The 27,168-nt window shown below is 40.8% G+C and overlaps 1 protein-coding gene across 3 annotated transcripts in view; it reads left to right on the forward strand.

The window, feature by feature from the left end:
• LOC121519865 (trichohyalin-like) overlaps positions 1 to 27,168 on the forward strand; it is a 69,778-nt gene that overhangs the window by 16,774 nt on the left and 25,836 nt on the right. For all 3 annotated transcript variants that reach the window (XM_041802954.1, XM_041802956.1, XM_041802955.1), the window contains 2 exons: positions 4,752 to 4,973; positions 13,289 to 13,425. In XM_041802954.1, the coding sequence (XP_041658888.1) occupies positions 4,752 to 4,973; positions 13,289 to 13,425 (359 nt within the window). The remainder of the gene's footprint in view (positions 1 to 4,751; positions 4,974 to 13,288; positions 13,426 to 27,168) is intronic.

The raw sequence follows: 27,168 nt of genomic DNA on the forward strand, positions 1-27,168 counted from the left end.
TAATAAATAAATGTTTTTTTAAATTACTAGGTCATTATAATTGATATATATTGGCATATTTAAGGCCATTCTTTAAACACTAAAATTTCCCAGCCAACTTGAACACATCATCATACAACCGTCAGTTAGCTTAAGTATGCTAATTAGCATCTATCCTGCCGATTTCAACATGGACTTCAGCACTGGGTTACATTTTTAACCAATGGGACCTACTAGAAAGTTTGGGAGAACTTTTCACAGCCCGTCTTGGCGGGTAAAGAGGTTAGAGCCATGTGAAATCTGAGGATAACTTTACCTATGGTGCAGTTTCAGACATGATGGAGTCCTCTCTCCCCCTCCTCTGAGGCTGACAGTTGAAGGTAGAATTAATTTGATTCACAAAACCAGAGCACCATTGTTATAATAAAAAGATCTTAAATCATGGGAAATTCATAACCAGCTGGTTAGACTTTTTGTTGTTCCTCCTCGTTACAGTGACATTCTTGTTTGAGTGGTGCATTTTCAAATGCTTTGATTGATCCGCTGGACAACGTGCTGTCAGCGGCACCTGCAAGTAAAGACATAGACTTTAAAGAGATAAATTTAAATTTAATATTTTGTAGTTATATTGTCACCCTTTAATAAATACATTAAAAGGGACATATTATGCAAAAATCACTTTTTCCAGGCTTTTCCAACACAAATACTTATGTGTCCCTGGCCTGTTCACAATCCACTCAAGTACCAGAAAAGTCCATTCCCTCTCCCCCTCTCTTTATCCACCTTTCAGAAAATGTGTGCTGAAAAAAGCAGTTCTCAGATTTTACAACTAGTGACTTCACCAGGGGCCTAAGCACCCGCCCCCAGGTTTGGTTGGCCCTCCCCCACTTGGAGGAAAGTTCAGACCTCCTCTACTGATCCTCTCAGCTACCAGCTAAGATGCTGGATAGCTCAGTGGGTTACCCTGCTGATTACGGTCTGGGGGATTGATGGTTCAAAACCCAGTCTAAACTTTGGAAAAAAAAGTCTGCAATATCACGAGTGCTGCATCCATTTCCCGAGAGGGGTGTGGTCAGGGGCGGCGTCAGACAGCTAATTACCTTTAAAGCCACAGACACAGAAATGGCTCGTTCTGAGAAGGGCTGATACAGAAGGGTTTTTAGACACGCATAAATCCTATACTGGATTGTTTTTTCAGCAGTAAACTTCACAGGTATGTTTTGGGGACCTCTGAGATCAATATACACTTGTCGTAAAAGGGTAAAATATGTGACCTGCTTTTTTAGAACTCTCAATGAGATGTATCCAGAATTTGAATGAAGTTATTTTAAAGGGCATTGGGATCAGAAATTTAAATCAACGTAAACCCCCTCCTTTTTCCTGCCTCTCATGTTGTCAGACTCTATCCATGTCAGCAGTTATTACCTATAAATGAAGTTGTGTCTGATGCTCCTGCAGTCTTTATGTGAATATAGTGAATCTGATGTGACACTTTTCCTCCAGCACTTCTCACACCAGTTTGCATTTCTCCCTCTTCAGCCTCCCGCCATCTCTGCATCTGTTTTAAATGCAATGAATGTGACTATTCATGTGCTCATGATGCCTCTGCTCTGCAGCTGTCTCTGAATAATTAGATGTAAAGCATGCACTGATCAAAAGACAGAGAGACAGAGAAATCAATTTACACTAATAAACACCTCAGATGCCCTCTCTCTGCCTCCTGTTAACTGAAGGAATCATGGACCACTGAGTTTACAACAATTATGTGACTCTATTTTCATTGCCGCTTTTGAATAGGAATGAACATTTTTACTAGAAAACCTCATTCACAGATCTTTCATAATGATTTTTTTTTCATTCATATGATATTTGCCAAGCCTGGAAAACAAGTACTAAGTCTCAGTAGGTTGAAGTTTTTCTCTCCCATGTTAAATCACTCATTGATTTCAGGATGTCATATCAGTGTAATCAAAGACATCAGGCTAATATTGGAAGTCACTCAAATGGAATGTCTTCTTCCTTTTTTTCTTCGTATTTGAATGTTCTATATGTATAGATGTGTATATGTATATAGTGTATTAAATTGTAATTAAACAGGTGAATCATGTAAATAATGTCTGCATGTATAAAGAAAAAAGTTTTCTTTGTGCATTGCCACCATATTAAGAGGCAGGTCTGTCACATAAGGAAATACAAGTAAATGAAAAATACGTGGGTTTTCAGACTAAAAAGTACAGCAGGTACATTACAGTAATTTAAATGAATTGATTTATGATCCAGATTCACATATCACTGAGCACAGACATAATATGCAATGGGAGGTTGGCTGGCTGGAGGTCGCCGCCATGTTGACAGAGGGAGATCTTCAACCATATTCAATATAAGTAGACAAGGAATGTGCAACATTTCTGAATAAAAGGCTCAAACGATCAGATTAAATTAATTTTAATGAATCATTTGTACCCCATGATCATATCATTTTATATAGCTATTAATGAAATGCATATATATAAATCAAGAAATATATGTTTTGTATTAATCATTTACGTATGTATTTTATATATATATATATATATATATATATATATTATATAAAATAATTTAGATATATATTAAAAAAAAAAAATCTTTACATATATGAAAGTGTATTGTGTATAAAACTATTTTATTTATTAATCATGGAGTCTTCTCATTTAACTGAAAAAATACAAGAAAGTGATTTCTGCTGTTATATTTCACTATCAGTTCTTATTTTAATATGGATCATGGATTATAAACAATTCATTAAAATCAATTTAATCTCGTGGTTTGAGCTTTTTATTCCAAAAACGTGCACATTCTTTGTCTACTTGTATTGAATTACCTACCAGACCTTCCTCTGGCAACATGGTGGCGATGTCGACGTCTGGCCAGCCAGCGAATATCTCGTTGCATATAATGTCTCTGGTTAGTGATACATGAATAATACGTGATAAATTGATTTATTAAAACTAATTTCATGTTATCGTTGTGCTCGTTAATCCAAAAACTTGTGTATTTTTGGCTACTTGTATTTCCTTGTGTGGTTGACCTGTCTCTATTAATATGGCGGCGACGCACAAAGAAAATAAAGAAGACGTTCAGTTCAAGTGACTTCCAGTATTAGAAGATGAGATAGTCGGCGATAGTCCGACTTCCAGTGTGAAGTTGAGGTCCTCGGCTGCATCCAGGTACTCTTGGCTTGGGTTGGGTGCTGTTTTAGTTTCTTCCGATACAGGTGCTAAATCAGTACTTTTTAAATGGTGCTGGTGCCTAAACGAGGCCTGAATCCATAACTCTGAAAGAAGAAAGAGTGTGTTAAAGTCTGTGAGTGAATTACAGCTGCCTCATTACCACAAAGGATTGAGAGAAATATCTTAAAATGATGCCAGCAAGGCAAAAAGAAGAAAATGGATGTTAGCTTTTCATATAAGAAGCTCAAGAAAAGGGCAACAATACCAACAAGATACTGGATTTCAGAATTCATCCCTTATTCCAGCTAGCAAATAATAAAGTACCCTAAACAGTTGAAGAAACACATACTCCACATGCAAAGAGTTCACTGTAGACATTAGCAGAGTCATATATGCACCAAAGCTGTAGCTATTACTGTACCTCGTCACTTCGACGAGGATCTTTGAATTCTCACAAAGTCTTTACCAGAGTCACTTAAATCTGTTTGTCAACAACTGCACACTTTGGGGGAGGAAACAGCACTGTGTGGGTTTAAATGATTTTAAAAAAATCCTTTTTTCTTTCTGCCCCTGAGAGGGCGAGCTATGCATATAGACATATTTGAGCTGTGAGCTACTTTGAAGGCTGGATTGCCCATCCATTAAGAAGATAAGGAAATATCAGACTTTTAAGCCTCTAAATGCTTCAATTTGTCCACAGGCTGGTTGTTTTTTACATCTGTCTGCTGTCTTTCAGGGTTATAAAAAGCTTTCAAAATCCACTTTACGCTGTCTGCTAGGCACCAAACCGCTGACAGACAAAATGAGCAGTATGCTAGTAAACAGAGAGAAACAATTCAAAAGCTGTTTAGGCGTACTGTTTAGGGGAGGAGACCAAAAATGGAGCTAAAAGAAAGTAATGTTGAGCCTGTCTGTAGCTGTTTCTGCTGGGGCAATGTTTTTGGATAGCTAGGCAAGGGTTATGTTGGCTTAAGTTGTAAAAAAATGTTGTATGTGACATCTATTAAAAATTCTTTTTCCTAGCAGTGATAAATGTTTTTAACCTGTCTTGGGCCAGAATCAATAAAGCTGCTGTTGAGGAAAATGTGCTGATTAATAAAACATTACAGGATGATTCTTTAACCTTTACATGAGTACAGGAATCAGCTTTTAAAAGAATATGACATGATAAATCCTCAGCTTAAAATATACAGATAATTTCAGCTTTTTCAATCATCATTTACTTTTTAAAGATATTTAGGGGAGGATGGATTGACCCACTTTTTGAAAGCACTTTAATTTCTGCTCCATTTTCATCAAAGGGGATTGAGGATCAGTGTGTCATGCTTGTGTTTATATGCATTTCATTTTCTCATCATAATTTTCATCCGATTTGTCTTAGAAACAATGACTGATATATCCACTCTCTCAAGCTCACTGAAACGTATTAACCCTGAAACAAATATAGATTTTCCCGTCTGATTTCATATTGTTTTCCCTCACACGCACATCCCTGATTCCACTATCCCTCTAACCATCCTGTCTCCCTCCCCCTCCTCCTCCTCTTCCTCCTCCCCGCAGTGAACTGAAGCAGGAGCTGGATGAGGAGGGCAGTCGCTGCCTCCTGCTGTCACGGCAGGGTTTCTTCAACCAACGCTGCTGCATCCGCTGCTGCTCGCCCTTCACCTTCCTGCTCAACCCCAAGCGCAAGTGCAACGACTGCAAGTACAACATATGCAAGGCCTGCCGGGTCTACTGCAAGCGGGAGAAAGCCTGGCTCTGCACCTCCTGTGAGAAGAGCAGGTAAGGTTGGCGGTACTTGTGGTAGTGCAGTGGGTGCGCATGTGGCTAAGTTAAGGATGAGAGAGTGACATAAAGATTATTAGAGTCTTACTCCACCTCTGGAGAGACAGATTTAGTGTCTATAACAGCGACGGTATGAATGAACCTGCTATCAGCTGGAATGTTTTTTCTGATCTAACCACGACATGACGGAGAGAAAGACTAACTTTTTTTGGTGCTGGGATCGAAAATACATTAGAGAATATATTCTTCTCTGTTTATCATTATTCTTAAGTTGAAACAGCCTCTTTGATTTGTGCTTCCAAAAAACAAGTATTATCAAATCCATCAGATTCACAATGATAATGTGTCCCTGCTGTTTGCATTGTTTTCAGCAGGCATCTGCGCAGTCACCTTTTTTTCCCTAGTTTTGTATCTTTAAACTTACTTTGTGACTCCATATAGTGGCTTCAACCAAAAATACTTCCAGTGAGCTGAGTGACAGTGTTATTTTCATTGACCAACTATGACTATAAGATTGGCTCACCTCCTTTTTTACCCATGAGAAAGACCAGACTAATACTAGCTAATAAAGCTAGATCTTTGGTGGTAAAAACTGTGATGAAAATTCAGTGTAGTTTTCTTCAAGGAGACTAAAAACAAGAATAAAGTGTTAGTGCTGGACCATTTAAAATTTAAAATCCACTATATTTCTCAGGGCTGAACGATTTTTGAAAATAGATTGCAATTGCAATTGCGATTTAATATGCGGTTATTTTTAGGTTCCTCATCTTATGCATTGTTCAGCAAACATAAGCAATAAATCATTATAAATTATAACCAGCACAATATTAGAAAAATTAAACTAGGTATAAAAGACTTACAAAAAATGTAAATTTAATTTGGCTCATAAAGCAAATTTGATATCAATTGCTATACTAAAAGGAATGATAGTTTTTTCATGTTATTCTTCATTGTTAATCATATCCATAAATAGAAAAAATAGGGTTTTTGTAAACTATCCTTATAAAAAGACACTTGAATGTATGCATAATGCATAGAGCAGAAAATCTCTGCTGCAAAAACATTGTATCAAAGTGTCATTTTGACCCATTCCAGGTTAACGGAATATTGCACTGTCTGCGTTTTAAAAATTGCAACAGGTCATATTTCTATTTCAATCAGGAGAGAACAGTGACTTATTTAAAGATAGCATTTTATTTTACATGTGAGATAATGAATAATATTTATTAACATAGATGTGATAATGAATTATTGTCAGAATGTCTTTGGCGCTTGAACTCCATAAGGACATACCATGATCGAAGGGTGTCTGCCCTAAGTGACCGAAAGATCCATCCCCCGTGGAGTCCAGACACTGGTGGTGGTGGTGATGGCTGAAGAAGTCATCTTAGTCCATATGAACACTGATGGACTTGTAGACTTGGCAGTGATGGGGAGGTGGAGGGTCGCTCGGAACCACACCATGAATGAACTGATGGAAGAGAAAGCCACGTTTAAAAGGGGCAGCAATGATTTGATAGGCTAACAATGGAGGAGTAGAGCAGTGCTATTGGACAGGTGTGACCAGGTGATGTGAACAGCTGATTATAATGTGACAGAGAGCACAGGGAAGGAATGCATGAAATCGGTCAGGCATGAACTACTAAACCCGCATGGAGAATATGGTCTTCCTGACTGAACTTACGCAAAGCTTCATTTAATCTAATTTACAATTAAATGCCCAGCCCTAGTTCTTCTCCACTGTGCATAGAACGTATGTCAGTATTTTTGTCAGTATTTTTAGATCAATTAAAGTATGTATTGTACATTAATACAAATGTTTTAAATGTGTATTAGTATCTAATATAAATGTTCTTGAGGTTTGTGTTCACTAAAACTAGACTAAAACTAAAATGGCAAAAATGTGCCTAAAACTAAAAGTAATTTTAGTTTAAAGATGATGACTTAAACTAAGTTTAAAATAGATGCTGATATTAATGAAGTTGGGCGGAAACAAAAAATCAAAACAAGAACAGCAACATTTGTGAGAAGAGAAAAACCTTCAATCAAAATGCTATTCAAACACTCAAAGCATAAAAAAACACAATCAATTTATAAGTTTTAAAAATACTAATGTAAAAAATGACTAGACCAAAAACATCAACAAATCATTTCATGTCTAAATGTTTGCCTCTTTTCCAAATGTTTTGCCCTTACACTTCAAAAACGCTTTCTTGCAAAGCTAGTTTCTCTTCAGGCACTAGTCAGTTCTTACAGCAAGGAAGTGAGTAGCCCAAATGTTTGGTTAGCATAAAATTGAAGCAGGACTGGACAGCATACCCATTTTTAAAAACAATTAAACCCTCCCCCAAAATTTTTATGTATTAAACCCAGGTGTTTAAAAACACATTATTCGAAAAGCAGATCAGACCAAGAACTTGCCAGCGTGCAAGCACCGCAAGCAGAGTTAACTGCTCTACAGATGTTTCATTCAGTCCTTTAACAGTATGCTTTGAGTCTTACAATAATGCAATGAGGGCGTATTTAAGGGGCACATAAAGTGATTTATAGTTGCAGCATTATTTCACACTTCACAGATAAGCTGAGTTGTTCCAGGAGAGAGGATCAGATCAAGTTTTGTCTCTTTAGTCCTCTTTCTGTGTCTAATATGCTCTCTTTTCCTCCCTACTGTGAGGTAATATGAGAAATATTAATGCAAAACTGGACAGGATAAAGGATTGTTAAGTAATGTTCCTTGTGCATTTAACAGATAAAGATGGGTTTTAAATAATAATTCTTTTGTATTGTGAGCTCTCCCGGCTATGATGTCACTGTGCAGGAAGGTTATTAAAAGTTGTGGACTACTTTAGTGACCAAATCAAACCATCTATCGATTAAATTCATTTACATATCACATAAGGAAGGTTAAGGAAAGTATAAACAAAGACCTCATTGCAGTCAGTGGTACACATTTAACAGTTGGGCAGTTTGCGCGGAACCATTGCGTGGTGCTGTGCCATGGTGCTTGAGCTAATGAGTGGGTCCTTTTTTCAGAGGTTCGTTTGTTCTACTAATAGCCTGGCATGATTTTAAAAAAGTTCTGTTTTAGCATCTCCGCACATAGGCTGTGGTGCTGCTGCTAGAAAAACACCCCGTTCTTCAGGCATTTAATGTAAAATGAACTCATTACTCAGAACCGTTTTCATTAGAGTGATAAAAGCAATACTTTGCCTATTTTGAAATACCTCAGGATATGGTATTACCATTTTATCATCAATTCCTTTATGGCAGTTAAACAAAAGTCCTCAGACGCAACTACCTTTGGAACATCTGCCTGGGTTATCACCAGTTAAACTCTCACACCTGGGCGTCTGACACTAACAGCTAATGCTCTGACTAAGCATCGGCTGGTATTGATAGTGTAATGATATAAATGATAACTGCAGTATTGCTTTATTTATTGGAACAAGAAACTTGTATGTGTCCATTTGTCTTTATTGGAGGGGGGAGTAGAAAGAAGCACTGCCATGATTTAGTGCTACCTTTGACATCATCTTTTTGTTGTTGTTTTCCTTGAGAGCCCTGTAGCACTTAAGATAATTGCTTTTCTTAGCGATGTATTTTAAAGGTAATACAATATAAAAAGACTCTGCCTGAGTTGACATGTTGATTGAGTTTGTCCTGAATGACCTTGCTTAAAAGTCTGGTTAAAAGTCTGCGGTCACAGAGATTGGCTTTTAATATCCTATAAGCTGATAATTGCTGAAATGCTGGCATGAACCATTAAACAGACTTCCCTGGTAGGGTTACCTGGAGTTGCACTAAGTATGTTTGTGTAAAGGGACGTAAAAAGCATAGTAGTTTAAGATAATGTGGATGTTAATGCAAGAATGTTGGTTTTCCATGTACACAAGTTGGAACCTTCCCACTTAAATATGGAAAAGGTGTTTAGGTGTCAGCATAATGCTACTCAGCCATTACACAATGAATTTGGTTACTTGGTTACTGAACTTTTTAAGCTCCTTACATTATTTGGAGCAAAGACATGTGCAGGATGGAGCTGGCTGATCAAACCACTGAATTGAGCATCGCCTCTTTCTTTAACTGCAACAAACATTGAATTTACATAAAACATCAGAGAATCTGTGATTTAGAACAGGCTGCAGCAGAACAAATTCTTGTATCTGTTTGACTCAGACACAATTATTGAAAGATTTATGGCTTTAATTGTAGTTGTCATTATATTTGCTTTTCCTCTTCTTCCTCTGCTCTCTTAATCTTCTTGAGGACGATGCAGTAGACCTTATTTGTCAACAATGTTGTCAATTATGATGTTACATACAGTCTCTTTTAAATAAAATGACCAATCAAAAGAAAACTACACAAAAAATGAATATCATCACCACAAACTCCAGGCTTGAAAAGAAAATAACTTTATATTTCAGCTTTGTAGTTTGACCCATTGCTGATCTATTATTAAGCTAACTTTTGTTTTCTTTTTTTTTCTTATTTTCTTATTCTTCTTATTTTTTTTTTTATAATCAAATAAATCCCTTTTAATGTTTCCCAAACACTGGGATGGGCCACCCAGGTATATTTAAGCCACCCCAGTATATTTGCTGGCCATTCTTCATTTTTTTAATTTTTAGATTTATTAATACTTTACATCACAGATGTATTACATTTTCTATAAAACCTCTGTCTGATTTGAATCTCTCTCTGGTTCTGGTTAAAAAGGCAAAAGGTAATAATCATGTAATTCTAGATCATTAATAACATCATAATTATTTGTACAGTGATTCTATGAAACCATGATTTCAGACACTGGAAATTTGAGCTATACAGAGTTTCCCTTGTCAAAGAGTGGTAAATTCACCCAGATACGGTAAAAAAATGCCAAGCCTGCACAGAAAAGCTTTAACACAGGACCCTCCAATATCAGTGCTGACTACTAACCTAAAAAATGCTTTACTAAGCATTTTACAATCTTTTGTCATGGGTTCACTTTTGTGGAATTTGTTAAAGCGTCTTAGAAAATATGCATGTTATCATTTTTATATGAGCTGCTATCAAGGACAAATGTGTATTTTTTAATTAAATGTATGGCCTTTTCATTTTTTCAATTTGACAGGAGATCATGTTGTTAGCCCTCACTGTCATGATGTCTGATGTTCACTCTGCGTGAGGTGAAACGCCACAGACTGTAGGAATCACCCATAGATGGGTCACACCAGGAGCCTTTCTGTGTCACCTCCTGTCAGCACACATACACACAAACGCTCTGCTCTCACTCTGCAAATCAAGCACACTGTGAACAGATGGTAACTCATTTAACACGCCGACATGAATATCTCTGCTGGCTCCTGCAGCTGTCATCGCAAAGCATTCCTTTAAATCATGGTTCAATCAATTTAATTTGAGAGATTTACATGGAAAGATGAGGCTCTACTAGTAGAGCTGTAATGTTGGAGATGTAGAGAAGTAATGTTAAAAACTCTCATAAACTTTAAATATACATTATGTGAGATTGTGTACAACCTTCAATGCCTCAAAGAACTGCAGAGCAAATTGTTACTGAAACTGGAACAAAGTTGTTTGACCTAGGCCATGGTTGTACACTTGTTTGTGTTGATATTTCATTTCCCCCCCTTTTTTAAGAGTTCAGTTAGAAAATGGCACAGCTTCCTTACCTGCAGTATGCTGTAAACATATGTAGTACGTCTGTCTAGCTGCACTAGAGGGTCTACAAAGTCTCTTGTTGTCCTGTAAACATTAGTTTTTACACACTCCAATGCCTCTCTTTATCTTTATAGTTAAAGAAGGTAACAGAGTAAGCAGGTTGAATTTACACATAAACATTCAGAGGGAAACATGATTCAAACGTACAAACTGTCACAAACACACACTTGTACAAGAAGCTCCTCCGGCCCGCCAAGTCTCCTGTCAACATGCTTTACACAGAAGCTCCTGCTGACGTTGTTGGTTACTTGCAGAGTTGAGGTGAAGCTGTACAGCTGCCTGCAGCTGCATGTGTTCATTTGTGAGTCAAACTGTGCACAGAACAGTTCAGCTGAGTTTCAGTCCATTAAACATGCCACCAAGAATATGATCAAACCTGGACTGAGTACAGTTTGTGAATGTGCACTATAGACACCCGTGAGCATTACACTTTTTGTCTACATTTTTTTCCTTTAAAACAAAACATATCATGTTAAACAAAATACAAATATTATTAGTGCTAACAGCTATAATACCATATTAATGCTCCAAATCTAGCTAGGTATATCTCATTTAAAGAAATCCATGTTGGGGTTAGTATAACATTACTTCCATTTTAGTTTGTTTTATGTTATACATTCACTTTAACTGCAACAAATGATGTAGTATTAATTTTATATTCTAATAATAACAACATAATAGACTGAAGGGAAGTGAGCAGAGCACTAGTGGGTCAACTAGTGGGTTGGGGGCCTACAGTGGGTCATGGAGCTGTTTCCACTGGGTTGATTTGTACCTGGAAAAAGGGCAAAAGTCTATGAAATACTAAAGCCATTAATAGAAGACCTTCTTGACATTTTTACCTCCGCCAAGAAGGTTATGTGATCGGCAGGGTTTGTTAGTTAGTTTGTTAGTTAGTTTGTTTGTTAGCAACATATCTCAAAAAGTTATGGATGGATTTTGATAAAATTTTCAGGAGATGTCAGAAATGGCATAAGGGAGAACTGATTAGATTTTGGGAGTGATCTGGATCACCGTCTGGATCCAGGAATTTTTTTTAAAGGATTCTTTATGGTGGAGGTCTGCGCTGTTACCACTTTACACCAGGACATGGTGGACATGAGTAACTCAATCCCAGCAGCATTTTGGGTGTGTTTCTATTCAAAGTTTTGGAGTTTAAAGAGTTTGAAAGACACACACCCGGTCAAAGAGACGAGTCAGAGCATAACAGTGAGAAAGACAGCGAATTGTAGCGAGAATACTCAGAATGCTGGGAGGAATAGAGGAATATTCACCCTCGGCCATGACTTTCAGTCGTCCAGTGAGACCATGGGTGAGACTGTCAGTGCATCTGTTGGCACATGCAGGCAACGCTTCCGCTGTGATAGTCCACCCACAGCGAGGCCAATGCTTTGCCTCACCATGTTTCCACCCCACCAGGGAGGGAGTAATCGGTGAATGCTGTGGTGGGGGGCACATGGGGACGGATCCAGGATTTTTTGAAAGGATTCTTCACTACTGGGAGATAGGGCTAATGGCGGAGGTCTGCGCTCTCTGAGTGCTTTTCTAGTTAACTCTGTTTTACAGAGAGAATAGATTTGAAATTATATTCAGTATTTCAACTGTTTTATTTCCTTTTCTTGGGATAACAAAGCTGCTTTGTTATCCCATGTGTTGCTGCATTTACAGCTCTCAGTATGAAAAAGGTTTTTAGAACATGGTGTGCTTGTCAGTTTCATTTCTTCCTCTCCAACTGTTCAAAATTAAGATGGGATGGGTCTTCTAATTTAAATTTTGTCAGAAACAGTGGTGGAGAAAAAAACTGATGTGGCTTGTTTTTTGAAGAGCAAATATTTAGGTATAAGTGCTGAGAACCATTAAAAAAAAAATACTACCTCATACTACCGAAGAAAGCAGAGGTCAACATTTGAAACCCTGGAACAATGACCTCTGGTGAGAAGTGCTCTGGAATGATGGTCGTGGGCACATGTGTAAATTTTGCCAGCTAAAACTATGACTAAAATTGTTTGTCAACGACCTTTTATTTCACATAGAGGACCAAACTAAGATTTGCTAAAATAAAGATCTTTGGTTATAAAATGCTAACAGTCTAATTCTAACTCACTGCTTGCAGAGTATGTTTGGTACATATCTTCCCCTTTCTTTCTCCGCATATTTCCGTCTGACCTCAGCTTTCCTATCTAAATAAAAGCGGAAAAAGCCCAAAGAATAATCTGCTACAAAAACAAAAACAAACAAACAAAAAAATGGATAAAAAGTAAGTTTAGTCTGAGTCAACTAAATCTAGACCAGATATTAGTAATACTATAGGTTTGAAACAACATGGTTTTAGTATAAAGGCTTAACTAAGACTAAATTTTACATAGCTTACATTAACACTGGTGGACACTGCCAGTGCAAAAGGGGGTGTCTGTGGACATAGGCACTTACACTTCTGTTTAAAAAGACTGCGAATATGAATCAGCAGGTCAGACCTTGAAAAAAAATTAGAAATTGGCGAAAGAAAATGCAAGTAGTGCATCTCTTTTACCAATAGACCAGAATAATGTTCATGTGATTAAAAGTTTAAAACCCATCTGTGTTTTTTTCTCTAGGTTACTGAAGACACAGAATCTGGAGTGGTTCTACACTAATGTGAAATCACGCTTCAAGAGGTTCGGCAGTGCCAAAGTCCTGAAGACCCTTTACAGGAAGCACCTGGTGGAGCACAGCACACTTTCAGAGCTTACAGGTAACACCAGTATGTTCATTAGTGTTGCTTTATAAACTTGTTGTTTTGTTTCGACCAGCAGTGTTAAAAAAATGATTTTCAAGTACCTTTGTAACAAGGTTAACCTAAACCTAATCAAAAAAAATTAAAACAACTAAATAAATTGAACTATGAATCCACTGAGCATTTTGTACCAAATTTTGAAAAAGGCTCTTTGATGAAATTAAAGTGCTTCAGTATGAGTTGCTCAGGACCAGATATTTTCCATAAGCCAATGCTTTGAAAGCAGCTAAGAGAAACAGACTAAGTTAGGTGTTTTATTTTAAAAAAAAGGTCTGCCTATGGACTGTAGAAACTCTCATATGTGTTTATTCGTTCAGAGTGTGCATTCTGGAGATTTGTCCGTTTTCCTGCATTGTGACAGGAGAGGGAAACAGGATTAATTCTAGCTTTGCTTCAGTCTACCATAACCTTAGCAGATAGCTTTTGCTGCTGGCAGCAGAGTCCAATTTGTATTTTATGCTTTGGTTCCTAAATGTCATTTTTTATTAGAGACCTCTGGGGTCGGTGCTGTTTTAGTATTACTAAGCATGTGTGTGTTTGTAACTGGTTCACTTCACTATGAAAGTTAATTTGCTGTATGTTCTCCTCTTTTAACATTTGTGCAAAAACTCGCAATCTAAATTTGAAAGTGGTACATGTAGAGAACACTGTATAGTTATACTATCAGTAATGGATCAAATGACAGCTCTTAATGTCAATGGTGCTCTGAGTTGACCCTTTTTTCTGGCATATTGCAGAAGAATACACTGGAGCACTTACACGCATCCATTCTTTTGTTCTGTGTACAAAACAAAACTAAAGTGGTGTAACAGTAGGGATTTGATTCAGCGTTATTATAGAGTTTCTGCATAAAAAGGCCTTTGTCTTGGTTTTTGGCAGCTGCAGTAAATAGCTCTTAACTCAATGTGCTCTAAGTTTTTAGCAACAAACAGCACATGGACAAGTTTGCAATGAGCCAACAAAAAGGGGAATTTATAAGTAGCAGCCCACTTTAGAGGGTAAACATCAGAAAAGAAAACAAAGCTAACTAAAAGAAATTCATTTTGTCTTCAGGTGACCGTAAACACACCTACAAGTGACAGATTTTCTGCATTTTAGCTGTTATTAACGATGCACAGTCTATCAGTGGCATCAGCCAATGGTTTTCCTGTTATCAGCCTATCTGCAAATACTGTGACATAAGCCCCACACTCTCCAGCTGGCTGTCAATGATGGCATTTGCAGCATGCAGCAAATTGGATGTGGTTGCAATTCTCCAAAAAAATAGTGGGACACATTCTCCTGTTACCTCTTGCGCCTGCAGGCTGTACAGGTGCAGTCAGGAATGAAGTCAAAAAGACATCAGCAAGACATCATGACTAGGGGTGGGAGAAAAAATTGATACAGCATAGTATCGTAATATTTTGTCTAGTGATATATCGTATCGTCCTGTCCATCAAGTATCGATTTTTTTTTTCATTGCTAATGTGAACTGAAGTCCATGATAATGGAAAAATAGAATCAATTGTTGGTCCAGTGAGATCGGTAGAGGTGACGGTTATAGAGCAGAAGAAAGTTAGTACAACAAACATGGCAGCACCAGGGGAAGGACATTAGAATGAAAGCAGGGCATGAATGAGATGGACATGACACATGGGATTTGCAAGAAGTGATACATAAAAATAAAATACTGCGGAAATATGACAAACATGAGGGCAAGATTAATGCTAAATCAGCTAAATAGCTGAAAAAGTGCTATAGATCCTGATATATTGCAATATATCGTATCACGATACTCACTGTGTTACAAAGTGTTTAAAATCGCAATAATATCAAATCGTAACTCAAGTATCGTGATAATGTCGTATCGTGGTGCCACAAGTGATTCCTACCCCTAATCTTGACCCAGTGGAGTAGTCCGTTTTATATGATACAAAGCCTCTTGGATCAAAACACTCTCACAACATATGCCTCTGATTATGATCTCTCAGCAACTCTAACTCTACAGCAGTAATGATAAGTTGAGAACTTAATCATCATTCTCTCTTTATTTAAACTGCTGAGATGAGAAGTCAGCGCAACGCATTTATCGACTGCTTGCGTGATCCCCTTGGTAAGAGCCCTTAAAGGTCTTTTTACTCAAGGAGGCAGACACTGATCATCGTGCTAAAAATGACAAAGACAACGTTATTGGAGTCTATTTGCAAAAGATTCAAACAAATAGAGTCTGATCTGCTTTTCGCTACCTTATTAGATCTCCCAATAAAAGGGAGTTCTGATGAAGTTAAACAAAGTGTTTGACGCACAACTGGCATACCCATCACCTAGAGATGGGGTGCACAGTGGAGTGAGACCTGATTACCCACAGAACATGAGAGCATGAACTGCCAATACACAGTCCACTTTGCACAACAAGGAGATTCTGGAGGAAAATGCTCTAGAAAGGCCAAGGATTAGAAGCTGTGCCATTTGTGCCAACACTGGCACAAGTGGCATGAAAATACCTGTGCACCCCTATTCAGCTCTGCTTCTCACATCCTGGGTGAAAAGAGAAACAGACTGAGCTGCAAATCTTTGTAAAGAAAGACATGCATCTCACTAGGTTGGGTGTTACACAAGCATCTTACTTGGAATTAGACCTGGAGTGAGGGCTGGGCCCAAAGTAACAGAGTAAGCAGGTTGTAAACTATGTGGTAGGGCCAGACAATATATTGTTTTTTATATATCAATGTATTTCAATGGGATACAGGGTTAAACAAGATTGTTCATAACAATATGGTGCTTGTTGAGGTTGATTTGAAAAATAAAAGTAAGGATATCTTTGTTTTTGAGTTTTATTTAAAAAGCCCAGTTTTTTTGGGAGCGCAGAATCTATCCACTGTCCTTCCTCTGTTAAATAAAGGCATGAGAAAGCCCAAAAATAAATCTTAAAAAAAAAAAAAAAGCCCTGTTTTTGATTTCTAAGGTTGACTTGCCCCCTATTAAGTGATAGAGCCTAGAATTACCAATGTTAAACAGTGAATTTTAATTTTGGTCTCTGGTCTAGGTGAGAAAGTTAACAATCACAAAAATACAACAAAATACAACAGTAAATTAAAAAAGCATTGGTATCTGCATCTGCCCTGATGCTAGCTGTTATGTTAAACCTGACACGACACATAGGCTGCTTCACCTATACATTACACAGGATATATTTGACATCCATCTGGCCAACTGCCTATGCAAAGGTCCCATGCTGAACATTGCAAGACCCAGACAAGGCTAAGGAGTAGACAAGGTTCAGCCATTCCTATCACTCTATCTAGAAGAGGGCTGTTGCTTTTAACAATCCTACACAGCTTAAACTCAAGTACAGTCAGAGCTGGGAGCTTCTCTGGAACCATCCAAGCTGAAAATATATTCGTAGTTCTTCTCAGTGCTTGAATAACACTGTTCAGCCAGCAGCATATGCTCCAGCTCGTCTAGTCAGAGAAGGATCATTTGAGGCAGAGGAGTGCTTCCTTGGGGCCATTAGTTCACTCCCTCTGATCTGATTGAAGGACAAGGGATTTCAGAGTATTACGAGTGTTTTGTGGAGTGGGGGTCACTGGCTGCAGATGATGCAGTGCTGTGACCCCTGTGGGAAGATGACTGATGTAGGCTGACCACGATCAGGCCACCGCTCGGCATCTCATTCGGCTCTGTTTTCTTTTTACGCTCACATGCACCCTCTTTGCATGCACAGTATCACACATTTTAATTTGTTTTTCACCCGGCCGTGTTTATTCAGCTGCCAAATCCAATCTGCATAGTCTGAATAATGAAAAACCTGCTAATGTTGCTTTGCACAAGAACAACGTGAGCTGAATGAATAGAATTAGAATTTGGAAACTTAAACTGCAGGTTGAGGCAGCATCTTGTGTGATGTTATTGTAGCAGTGATACAATTGGCCTCAAGTCCAGCCAAGCAACAGAACAGCACAGAGACATCCTCTTCTGAAGAGTAAAACACACTGACAAAGTCACCCCAAGGAGACGTATACACAAGGAAACACTGAGAACAATATAGAAAGCAGGAATTACTCATATTTACACACCAAAAATAAAAATGTATACAGTTTAGTCTGTCTTTGTTTTCAATTTTCGTTTAAAATTAAACAAACACAAAGAGAGAGATTAACAATAAATTAATAAATGAAGGCTCTACAGTCAGCAGCCATGCTAGCAGCTTTGTGAGGCTGCTCTCAGTGGGAACTGTGCTTTGGGTTTAATGCCAACATCATGCTCACAGTGACACTGCTGATATACAAAAGATATGTTTCATAACCTCAGATTTGCAGTTTGCATGCTGAAATAAGCTTATTACTCCAAAGCAAAAGAGATCAGATGATGACTGGAGTGTCATCAGCTTTTTAGGTGTTTAATGATAAAAAAAACTAAATAATTGTACAAATTAAGATTGTGACCTCATTATAGCGCTAGTCTGAAGTCATAGTTTTAAGTCTCTATGTTGTTTTTCTATTTGTGTATTTGAGGGGGAGAATAATGTTGTGTAAGTGGTTGTCAGCACAGCAGTAGGGCTTGAGCAAGAGTTTCAGTAAAGTCTGTTTCATGCACAATCATCGTCATTGTTACTGACCTAAAACAAAGCCTCTGCAAACCAACCTTAGAGGAATATGAATGTGTGTGTAACATTTCCAGACCACTTTTTCAGCAACCACTAAAACACTTAAAACAAGTGGGTTTTACAACCCACAACCTTGTGGTAGTGTTTTTATCTGACATGACCTGAACATCACATGTTGTTTAAATATACAACAACTGAAAGAAAACAGATTTTTAGAGTTATGTTTTTAAACACTTTTAGAATAGTGCAGATTAGTACATTTATTTTAAGCAACATTTTGTAAGGATGATGTTGCTGTGTTTGACATGTTGTCTGTTGTGTGATTTGTAATGTTGAACCCAGGATGCGGAGGCGGAGAAGCAGTTTTAACAGATTTATTTGCACAGGTAAGTAATCAGGGAATAAGAGTCCAAGAGTCCAAGGGGGAAGAGAGTGCTGGAGCTGGCTGCAGTGAGCGGGGAGTGAGGCACTGGAAGAAAAGGAGGAGACACGTTAGAGCAGGTCCACAAAAACACAAGCACTGGAAATAACTCAAAGATCTAACAATAAACTCTTTCTTGAGAGAACGTGTGAGCCTGGAGTAAAGGTTTACCACGAGGGAAGGTAGTCAAAACTCAGGCGCTGGTGGAGAGCTGCAGCCGATCTTAAGTAGTCCCTCTTGATGAGAACTCGCTGCAGGTGTGATCTCTCCACAGCACCCGGGAGGGAGGGGAGATTGCCTCAGGGAACACAAAGTAAAGTTAGCGGCCAGCAGAAGTGACTCCGGAAACCGGAAGTTACCACAATAAATCAAAATGTACAAAGTAAAACACCACAGTACCCCCCTCTCAGTGGACGCCTCCTGGCATCCTGCCGGGTTTATCCGGATGCTCCCTGTAGAAGTCGTCTAGGAGGCTGTGGTCCAGGATTAGACTCCTGGAGATCCATGACCGTTCTTCAGGACCGTACCACTCCCAGTCCACCAGAAACTGGTACCCGCGACCCCGTGGTCGCACGTCCAGAATCTTAGACACGGTGAAAGCCGGATGGTTGTCGATGATCCGGGGGGTGGAGGGGTGACGGCTGGAGGGCTCAGATCACTAGAAGCAACTGGTTTCAGCAGGGACACGTGAAATGTGGGATGGATCTTCATGGCCTCAGGGAGCTTAAGCTGGACGGCGGAGGGGTTGATGACCTTGGTGACTTCAAAGGGTCCCACGAAGCGAGGAGTCAGTTTCAGAGATTCAGTCTCGAGGGGTAAATCCTTGGAGGAAAGCTAGACTTTCTGACCAGGACGATATTCAGGGGTTGCGATGAGCGTCAGCCAGTCGTTTATTGCGCTCAGCCGTCAAGAGAGCGCTGCTCGTGCCGTCCTCCAGACCTCTCTCACGCGCCTCAGATGCTCCTGCACAGACTGGACGGACACAGAGGCTTCCTGCTCTGGAAACAGGGGGGGCTGGTACCCAAAGCAGCACATGAACGGGGACATACAAGTAGCGGCGCAGGTAAGGAAGTTGTGTGCATACTCGACCCAGGGGAGATGTGAGCTCCAGGTGACAGGATGATGAGCGGCCACGCAGCGCAGGGCCGCCTCCAGGCTTTGATTGGCCCGCTCAGTCTGGCCGTTGCTCTGAGGGTTTGTAACCCGAGGACAGACTGACTGTTGCGCCGAGCTCCTTACAAAACTCCTTCCAAACACGTGAAACAGACTGGGGTCCTCGGTCTGAAACGAGGTCACAGGGGATACCATGGAGTCTGATGACGTGAAGAACCAACAGATGAGCTGTTTCCAGGGCAGTGGGGAGTTTGGGGAGAGGGATATAATGGACGCTCTTGGAGAACCGGTTGACTATGGTGAGGATGACTGTGTTTCCATCTGAAGGAGGTAAGCCAGTAACAAAGTCCAAGGCTATATGGGACCAGGGACAGTTAGGGGTGGATAGGGGGCGCAACAAGCCAGCTGGAGGTTGATGGGACGATTTACCTCGGGCACAGACTGAGCAGGCAGCCACAAACTCACGGGTGTCCTTAGTCATGCCAGGCCACCAGAAGCTTTGCTGGAGAAAGCCGAGGGTTCTCTGAAACCCTGGATGGCAGGTGAGTTTGGAGGAGTGGGCCCACTGGAGCACAGGAGAGCGGACCGAGTCCGGGACGAAGAGGCGATTAGGAGGTCCGGTACCAGGGTCGGGCTGGAGTCTCTGAGCGTCTCTGATGGTCTGCTCAATTTCCCAAACAGCTGCACCAACGATACATTCGGGGGAAAGAATCCGATCCGGTTCTGGAACATCACGAGAGGGGGACTCAACACAAGATAGGGCATCTGGCTTAGTGTTCCGGGAACCAGGGCGGTACGAGAGGGTGAAGTGAAACCTGCTGAGGAACAAGGCCCACCGGGCCTGACGAGAGTTGAGGCGTCGTGCAGAGCGAAGATAGGCGAGGTTCTTGTGGTCGGTCCAGATAATGAAGGGGTGTTTCGTGCCCTCCAACCAGTGCCTCCACTCCTGTAGAGCCCACACTACAGCCAGCAACTCTCTGTTTCCCACGTCGTAATTCCTTTCAGCAGGAGACAAACGGCGAGAGAAAAAGACACAGGGATGCAGCTTTTGCATCTCCGGGTCTCTCTGGGACAGCACGGCCCCTGCACCTGTCTCGGATGCATCCACCTCCACTACAAACTGAAGGGATGAGTCCGGATGTTTAAGGACAGGAGCAGAGGTAAAAAGAGTCTTGAGCCATGTAAAAGCTGCTGCCGCCTCTGGAGACCACCGGTAGGGGGAGTTAGGGAAGGTGAGCCTTGTGAGAGGGGCTGCTACCCTGCTATAGTCACGAATTAACCTCCTGTAGAAGTTGGCAAAGCCCAGAAACCTCTGAAGCTCCTTGCAGTTGGTAGGGATGGGCCAATCTGTCACTGCCTTAATTTTGGCGGGGTCTGGCTGTAACTGGCCCTGAGCAATGATGAACCCTAAGAAACTAACTGAGTCGGAGTGGAACTCACACTTTTCAGGTTTCACATAAAGTCTGTTATCTAACAGTCTCTGGAGAACTAGGCGAACATGTTGCTGGTGTTGCTCGAGGGAGTGGGAAAAGATGAGTATATCATCTAAATATACAAACACAAATCTATTGAGCATGTCCCTGACCACATCGTTAATTAGGGCCTGGAAGACTGCTGGGGCATTAGTTAGACCAAAGGGCATGACCAAATACTCAAAGTGTCCCATGGGGGTCTTAAAAGCTGTCTTCCACTCGTCCCCCTCTCTGATCCTGATAAGGTGGTAAGCGTTCCTGAGATCTAGTTTGGAGAAAACTTTGGCAGAACACAGAGGCTCAAAAGAAGGATCGATTAAGGGGAGCGGATACTTGCTTTTTATGGTGATATCATTAAGTCCCCTGAAATCTATGCATGGGCGGAGTGTAGTGTCTTTCTTTTTGACAAAAAAGAACCCTGCCCCTAGTGGAGATGAGGAGGGACGAATGAGACCGGAGGCTAAAGAGTCATGAATGTACGTCTCCATGGCCTCCTTCTCAGGGACGGAGAGGTTGTAAAGGCGGCTACTAGGCAGGGAGGCGCCAGGGATTAAATCAATCGCACAGTCGTAAGGGCGGTGCGGAGGGAGAGAAACAGCTAGCTCTTTGCTAAAGACGGGAGCGAGATCGTGGTACTCAGAGGGAACATTAGTTAAATCCAGAGGAGAGGGAGTGACTGAGGGATGGTGAACAGGAGGATTGGCGGAACGTAAACAGTGGGAGTGACAATGAATGCTCCAGTTAGAGATAGTAGCAGTTTTCCAATTGATTTGGGGGTTATGGAGCTGTAGCCAGGGGAGACCTAATACCACAGGTGCGTGAGGAGACGGAATAACAAAAGGCTGAAGGCTTTCGCAATGATTACCGGAGATGATTAGGGTGATGGGAACAGTACGATGAGTAACCTTAGCGATAAGTCTGTCATCAAGGGCCGTGACTGTCTTGGGGACGGTTAAGGGCTCTAAGGGAAGGTGAAGCTGTTGCACGAGACTGTCCTGAATAAAGTTGTCGTGTGCCCCTGAATCAATGAGAGCCTGAATGGGCACCGCGTCGTGTTCCCACAATAAGCTAGCTGGGACTGCTAAACGTAAGGGAGGGCCAGGAAGGGAATTGGTCTGGCTCACTCGTGTGCCCTGGTTCACGAGTGAGCCCGGTCTTTTAACAGTTCCGGACAGGAGGCGAGGAAATGACCAGCTAGACCACAATAAATGCAAAGCTTGAGACTAAATCTCCTCTGGTGTTCACTGGGGGTTAAACGGGCTCTACCAAGTTGCATGGGTTCTTCATGGGAGGACGAGGGGAACTCTACAGGAGGTTTAGGTGTGACTGGAGGCTGAAAAGCTGGCTGACCAGAAGGGGGAGCCATGGTCCGTGGTCTAAGGCTTCTAAACCTGGCTCTTCTCCCTGTGTCTCTCCCTCAACCGATTATCAATGCGTATGGCTAGTGAAATGAGGCCCTCAAGGGAATCAGGTTCATCTCTGGAAGCTAGTTCATCTTTTAATTCCTCTGACAGGCTTCTAAGGAAAATCCCCTTGAGTTCGGTCTCCCCCCACCTGCTCTCAGAAGCCGCAACACGAAAATCTATAGAAAAATCCGCCACTGACCTAGAACCCTGTGAAAGGGAAAATAAACGCTTGGCTGCCTCTTGGCCCTGGAGGGGGTGATCAAATATACGGCATAACTCACTGGAAAACTCAGAGAAGGATGCTAACACAGGGGATTCCCTCTCCCAAATAGCGGTAGCCCAATGGGAGGCTTGACCACGTAACAAATTAATCACAAATGCTATCTTGGCCCTGTCTGTGGGATAACTCAGGGGCTGTTGATCAAAAACCAACGAGCAACGTAACAAAAATCCTCTAGCTTTTCCTATCCCTCCAGAAAAGAAATCTGGGTGGGGGACCTGAGGCTCTCTAATGAGGTGGTGAGGGGGTGAAGGTGTGGGATCAACTAAGGGTGGCTGATTGCTATCAGGTGCGGGCTCTGGTGGTGAAGGCTGAGGCTGATTGGCAGTGAGTAATTGGTTGGAGATACTGGAGACCTGGGTGCTGAGGGATTGTAATGATTGCATGATACCTTTTAACATGGTCTCGTGTTGTCCGAGGCGTTGTCCTTGGTGAGAGATTGCAGTCTTGATTGAATCCGGGTCTGCTGGGTCCATTTCTGGCCTGAGTTTTCTGTTGTGTGAATGGTGCAGTTGAACCCAGGATGCGGAGGTGGAGAAGCAGTTTTAACAGGTTTATTTGCACAGGTAAGTAATCAGGGAATAAGAGTCCAAGAGTCCAAGGGGGAAGAGAGTGCTGGAGCTGGCTGCAGTGAGCGGGGAGTGAGGCACTGGAAGAAAAGGAGGAGACACGTTAGAGCAGGTCCACAAAAACACAAGCACTGGAAATAACTCAAAGATCTAACAATAAACTCTTTCTTGAGAGAACGTGTGAGCCTGGAGCAAAGGTTTACCACGAGGGAAGGTAGTCAAAACTCAGGCGCTGGTGGAGAGCTGCAGCCGATCTTAAGTAGTCCCTCTTGATGAGAACTCGCTGCAGGTGTGATCTCTCCACAGCACCCGGGAGGGAGGGGAGATTGCCTCAGGGAACACAAAGTAAAGTTAGCGGCCAGCAGAAGTGACTCCGGAAACCGGAAGTTACCACAATAAATCAAAATGTACAAAGTAAAACACCACATTGTCATCCAGTTTTTTCTGAGGTTGCCTTTGTATTAGAGCAGAGGTGTCCAAACGGGATTTGTGTGGTTAGCCGGCTAAACAGTTAAACTAGGTTATCAAATTAGCTGGAATAGGATTTATGATTTGTTTAAACAAATGATCAATCTTTTTATAATACAGGCCTTAAATCCCAATCAAATGCCCTTTTAAAACTGCATATGGACTCTCCAGCCACTGCCAGAGCGCTCCACACCTCTCTGCTGAATGTAACATGAGAAGCTTAGCAGTTAGCATCTCGTAGGAACATTACTGTGAGGCAGTGTTTTGAACTAGAAAATGGAAATAAAGTTGTATGCAGGGTGTTGAGGGTTTACTTGTGTATAACCACTCAACAAAAGAGATGAGTAACCACATTAAGCACAAAATCAATCTGCAAAGAGGAACAAAAGCTGCCAGGGCTAGCTGCTAACTTTAGCCACGCTCTACTCAGCATACCTGCCTCACATCATAAACTCATTGACACAATGAAACTGTGATGAATTTAACATCTTTCTGAGCATTTTTTCTCCTTTAGATTAATGTTTAAACACAATTAAAATGCTGGTTAAGCCAGATAAGATCATAGTTGCTTGGGCACTAGGCACTAGGTGGTGCTGCAGGGGTGATAGTATTCCAGCACTGTGCCAGATTTCTGGCGTGGCGGCGTTTGACTGCTGTGAAAAAAAAAACGACTTTTGTGAGCTTGTTTATGCGGGACAGCCTGTCGTCAAGTCCCAAGTCAATAAAGATAACTGACACTGTCCATCAACCACACTAGGCCTACTAGCGAATCAGAAGTAGAGCAGGGGTCACACTAGGCTTTACTAGCCAATCAGAAGCACAGCGGAGGTGGGTCTTACGGAAGACAAAGCTTAGGTTGATTTCCTGCTCTGTTGTTCAGTGAATCTACCGCTGATGAATCCCTACCAGTGTTGCCAACTTAGCGACTTTGTCGCTATATTTATATAGCGAGTTTTCAGACCCTTCTAGCAACTCTTTTCAAAAAAGCGACTAGCGACAAATCAAGCAACTTTTTCTGGTGTTACTGGAGACTTTTGGAGACTCTGACGTGAAAACACACATCGTTGTTGCTCCGCGGGCGCTGCCGTGCGGCCCCTCCCCGTCCAACAGCACTCACAGGCAGCCCAATCCTCACGCAGCGTCCCCCTCAGCTGCAGTTGTAGCAGGAGATGCTGACGCCTCCGTGTCCAGACTGCAAATTAACCGTGCTGTTAAGGCCCCATGACTGTTTTTTCTATTGTCTCTTTTTGGCCAATGTAAAATTGTTAATGAAGACTTTATATATAAATATATATATAAACATATTATTATTGTTATTATAATATTGGTCAAAAATGTTAATGTTTCACTGGGATTTGGTGTAGGCTTTTAAGTGGACCATAAGGTTTTAAACTAAACCAAACATAAGAAAACTAACTTTCTAAGAAAAATAGAACAATAAATAGAATAAGAAACTAAAAATAAAAATCAAAGTAACTCTGCCAGAGTATCTCTAGAGTCATTTTTGCCTGTCCCAAGCCCAGATAAAGGAGGAGGGTTGGAATTGTGACGTTATAGAAACATGAATCAACAGAAGCACATTCATTTGTAGTTCTACACATATTTAAGTTCTTTTAACTCACTTTTTTCTCTCTCTCATGACATTTTTCCTCTCTCCTGCAGATTCCATTACAATTAAATGCATACTGCTGGTTATGCAAATTAGGCGGTTACGTCATTTAGCCACCATTAACTTTTACTATATTGCAGTCAGATCCAGTACTTTTGTCGCTATTGGCCTCCCTGTGTATACGTCCCCCACCCGGGAAAAAGTTCAGGCTCAGGATTTTTTTTCACTATCAGCCATGGTGCTGTCATGCTAATTCTGTAAACAAACATTTTGGCAAGGAATTTATTGATGTGTTTGTTCCAATTAAATTGAGACAGAACTAAATGGTAAATATTGACAGCCAAAATCATAATGACAATGTATAATACACTGATGGATTATAGCGGTGCCCGTAGTGTTTATTACTTCACTATCTGCTCTGTCTTAAGGTCTGATTTACAAATCATATCATGCCAGTCATCTTCAAGCACCAACACTCCTTTAAAGTTTATCAGCTTTGTGCAGTTTGCTCTTGTTTCATGTCTGAGTGTGGAGATGAGCTGACAGCGTTTTTCCACTTTGCTGCATGGAAGTCATTCTCTTCCTGATCAGGGATTGAGCCGTTGGTAGTGGGGGCCAACCAGGCCCTCCCTGAAATCTGACTGAGCTTCCCAAAATCCATCAGATGATTGGCTGTTTGCCTTGTTAGCCATTGACTAGCCATTTTAGCATATTAAGTAAGCTAAGCATATCTTTGCCTGTATTGATTAGATTTACTTACTTTAACATTCTAAAGTTGAAGTAATGAAAGTGGCCCCACCATCCTTTTTATTTTTTGTATGGCCCTCATGGATACCCTTAGTATAGAGGCTTTCTAATGCTGATTGTGAGTGTTTTAAAACTACAACTTTGGGCTTAAAAAAGTTTATTCACGGTATTAAACAGGCCATTTTTGAATGTCATGACACCAATCCCTGTTCAGAAAAACTGTAATTTTTATGTTAACGTTGCAGGCAGTTGGGTTTGGGCTCCTAAACAGTGAACAGTGAACCTTTACTGTTTTCATGTTTTAATCTTTTAAACCTTTGAAGACCCTGTCTTACTCTTTTACTGCCTATTATTCAGTTATTATGTTTTCACCTAGAAAGTTGAGGTCATCATCATTTGGGTGAAGTACCTGGATGGATTACTTATCAATAGAAATTAAATGTTTTTTACTGTGAGGTGGTTAACTGTCCATGGCAATGATTGGAGCTTCCATGAAGGACATATCATTGTATGAATTTCTGAAACACATACAGTAACATCAGCTGTATGATATACTTGAGGTAGAAACATAAAAACAGAGTAACATATACTTGGTCAGTGCGACAGTTATTTTGCTTAGTTCAGGGTCCAATGGTGCCTTCAGGATAGTTATGACCTTTAGCTGCGTTGGAACAGAAAGCTCTGTTGGTCATGAGTCTCTTTAATGTTCCCGTTTTAGGAAAAATGTGCCAACACTCATTTCAGGTCACAAAAAAAATGTCAGAGGTCAACACAAGCTGTCCTCCAGCTCCTGAAATACACACAAGATCCTTGTTTTATCTTCATTTACAGAACATCTCTTAACGGCCAACTTATGTCTACTTGTAGGGATTTATCGGTTATATTCCTTATACTTTTTCAAATAAAGATCAGTTAATATCACTTGGTTTAAGACCTTTCTTTTCCTCTTAAAATGATTAGAAGTGACCCTGCATTCTCTACTGTACCTCTTGACCAGCGAGTGCAGAACACAGATGAGGTCTCCTGGTAAT

Source organism: Cheilinus undulatus, linkage group 13 (genome assembly GCF_018320785.1).
Source record: "Cheilinus undulatus linkage group 13, ASM1832078v1, whole genome shotgun sequence".
NCBI lineage: Eukaryota > Metazoa > Chordata > Actinopteri > Labriformes > Labridae > Cheilinus > Cheilinus undulatus.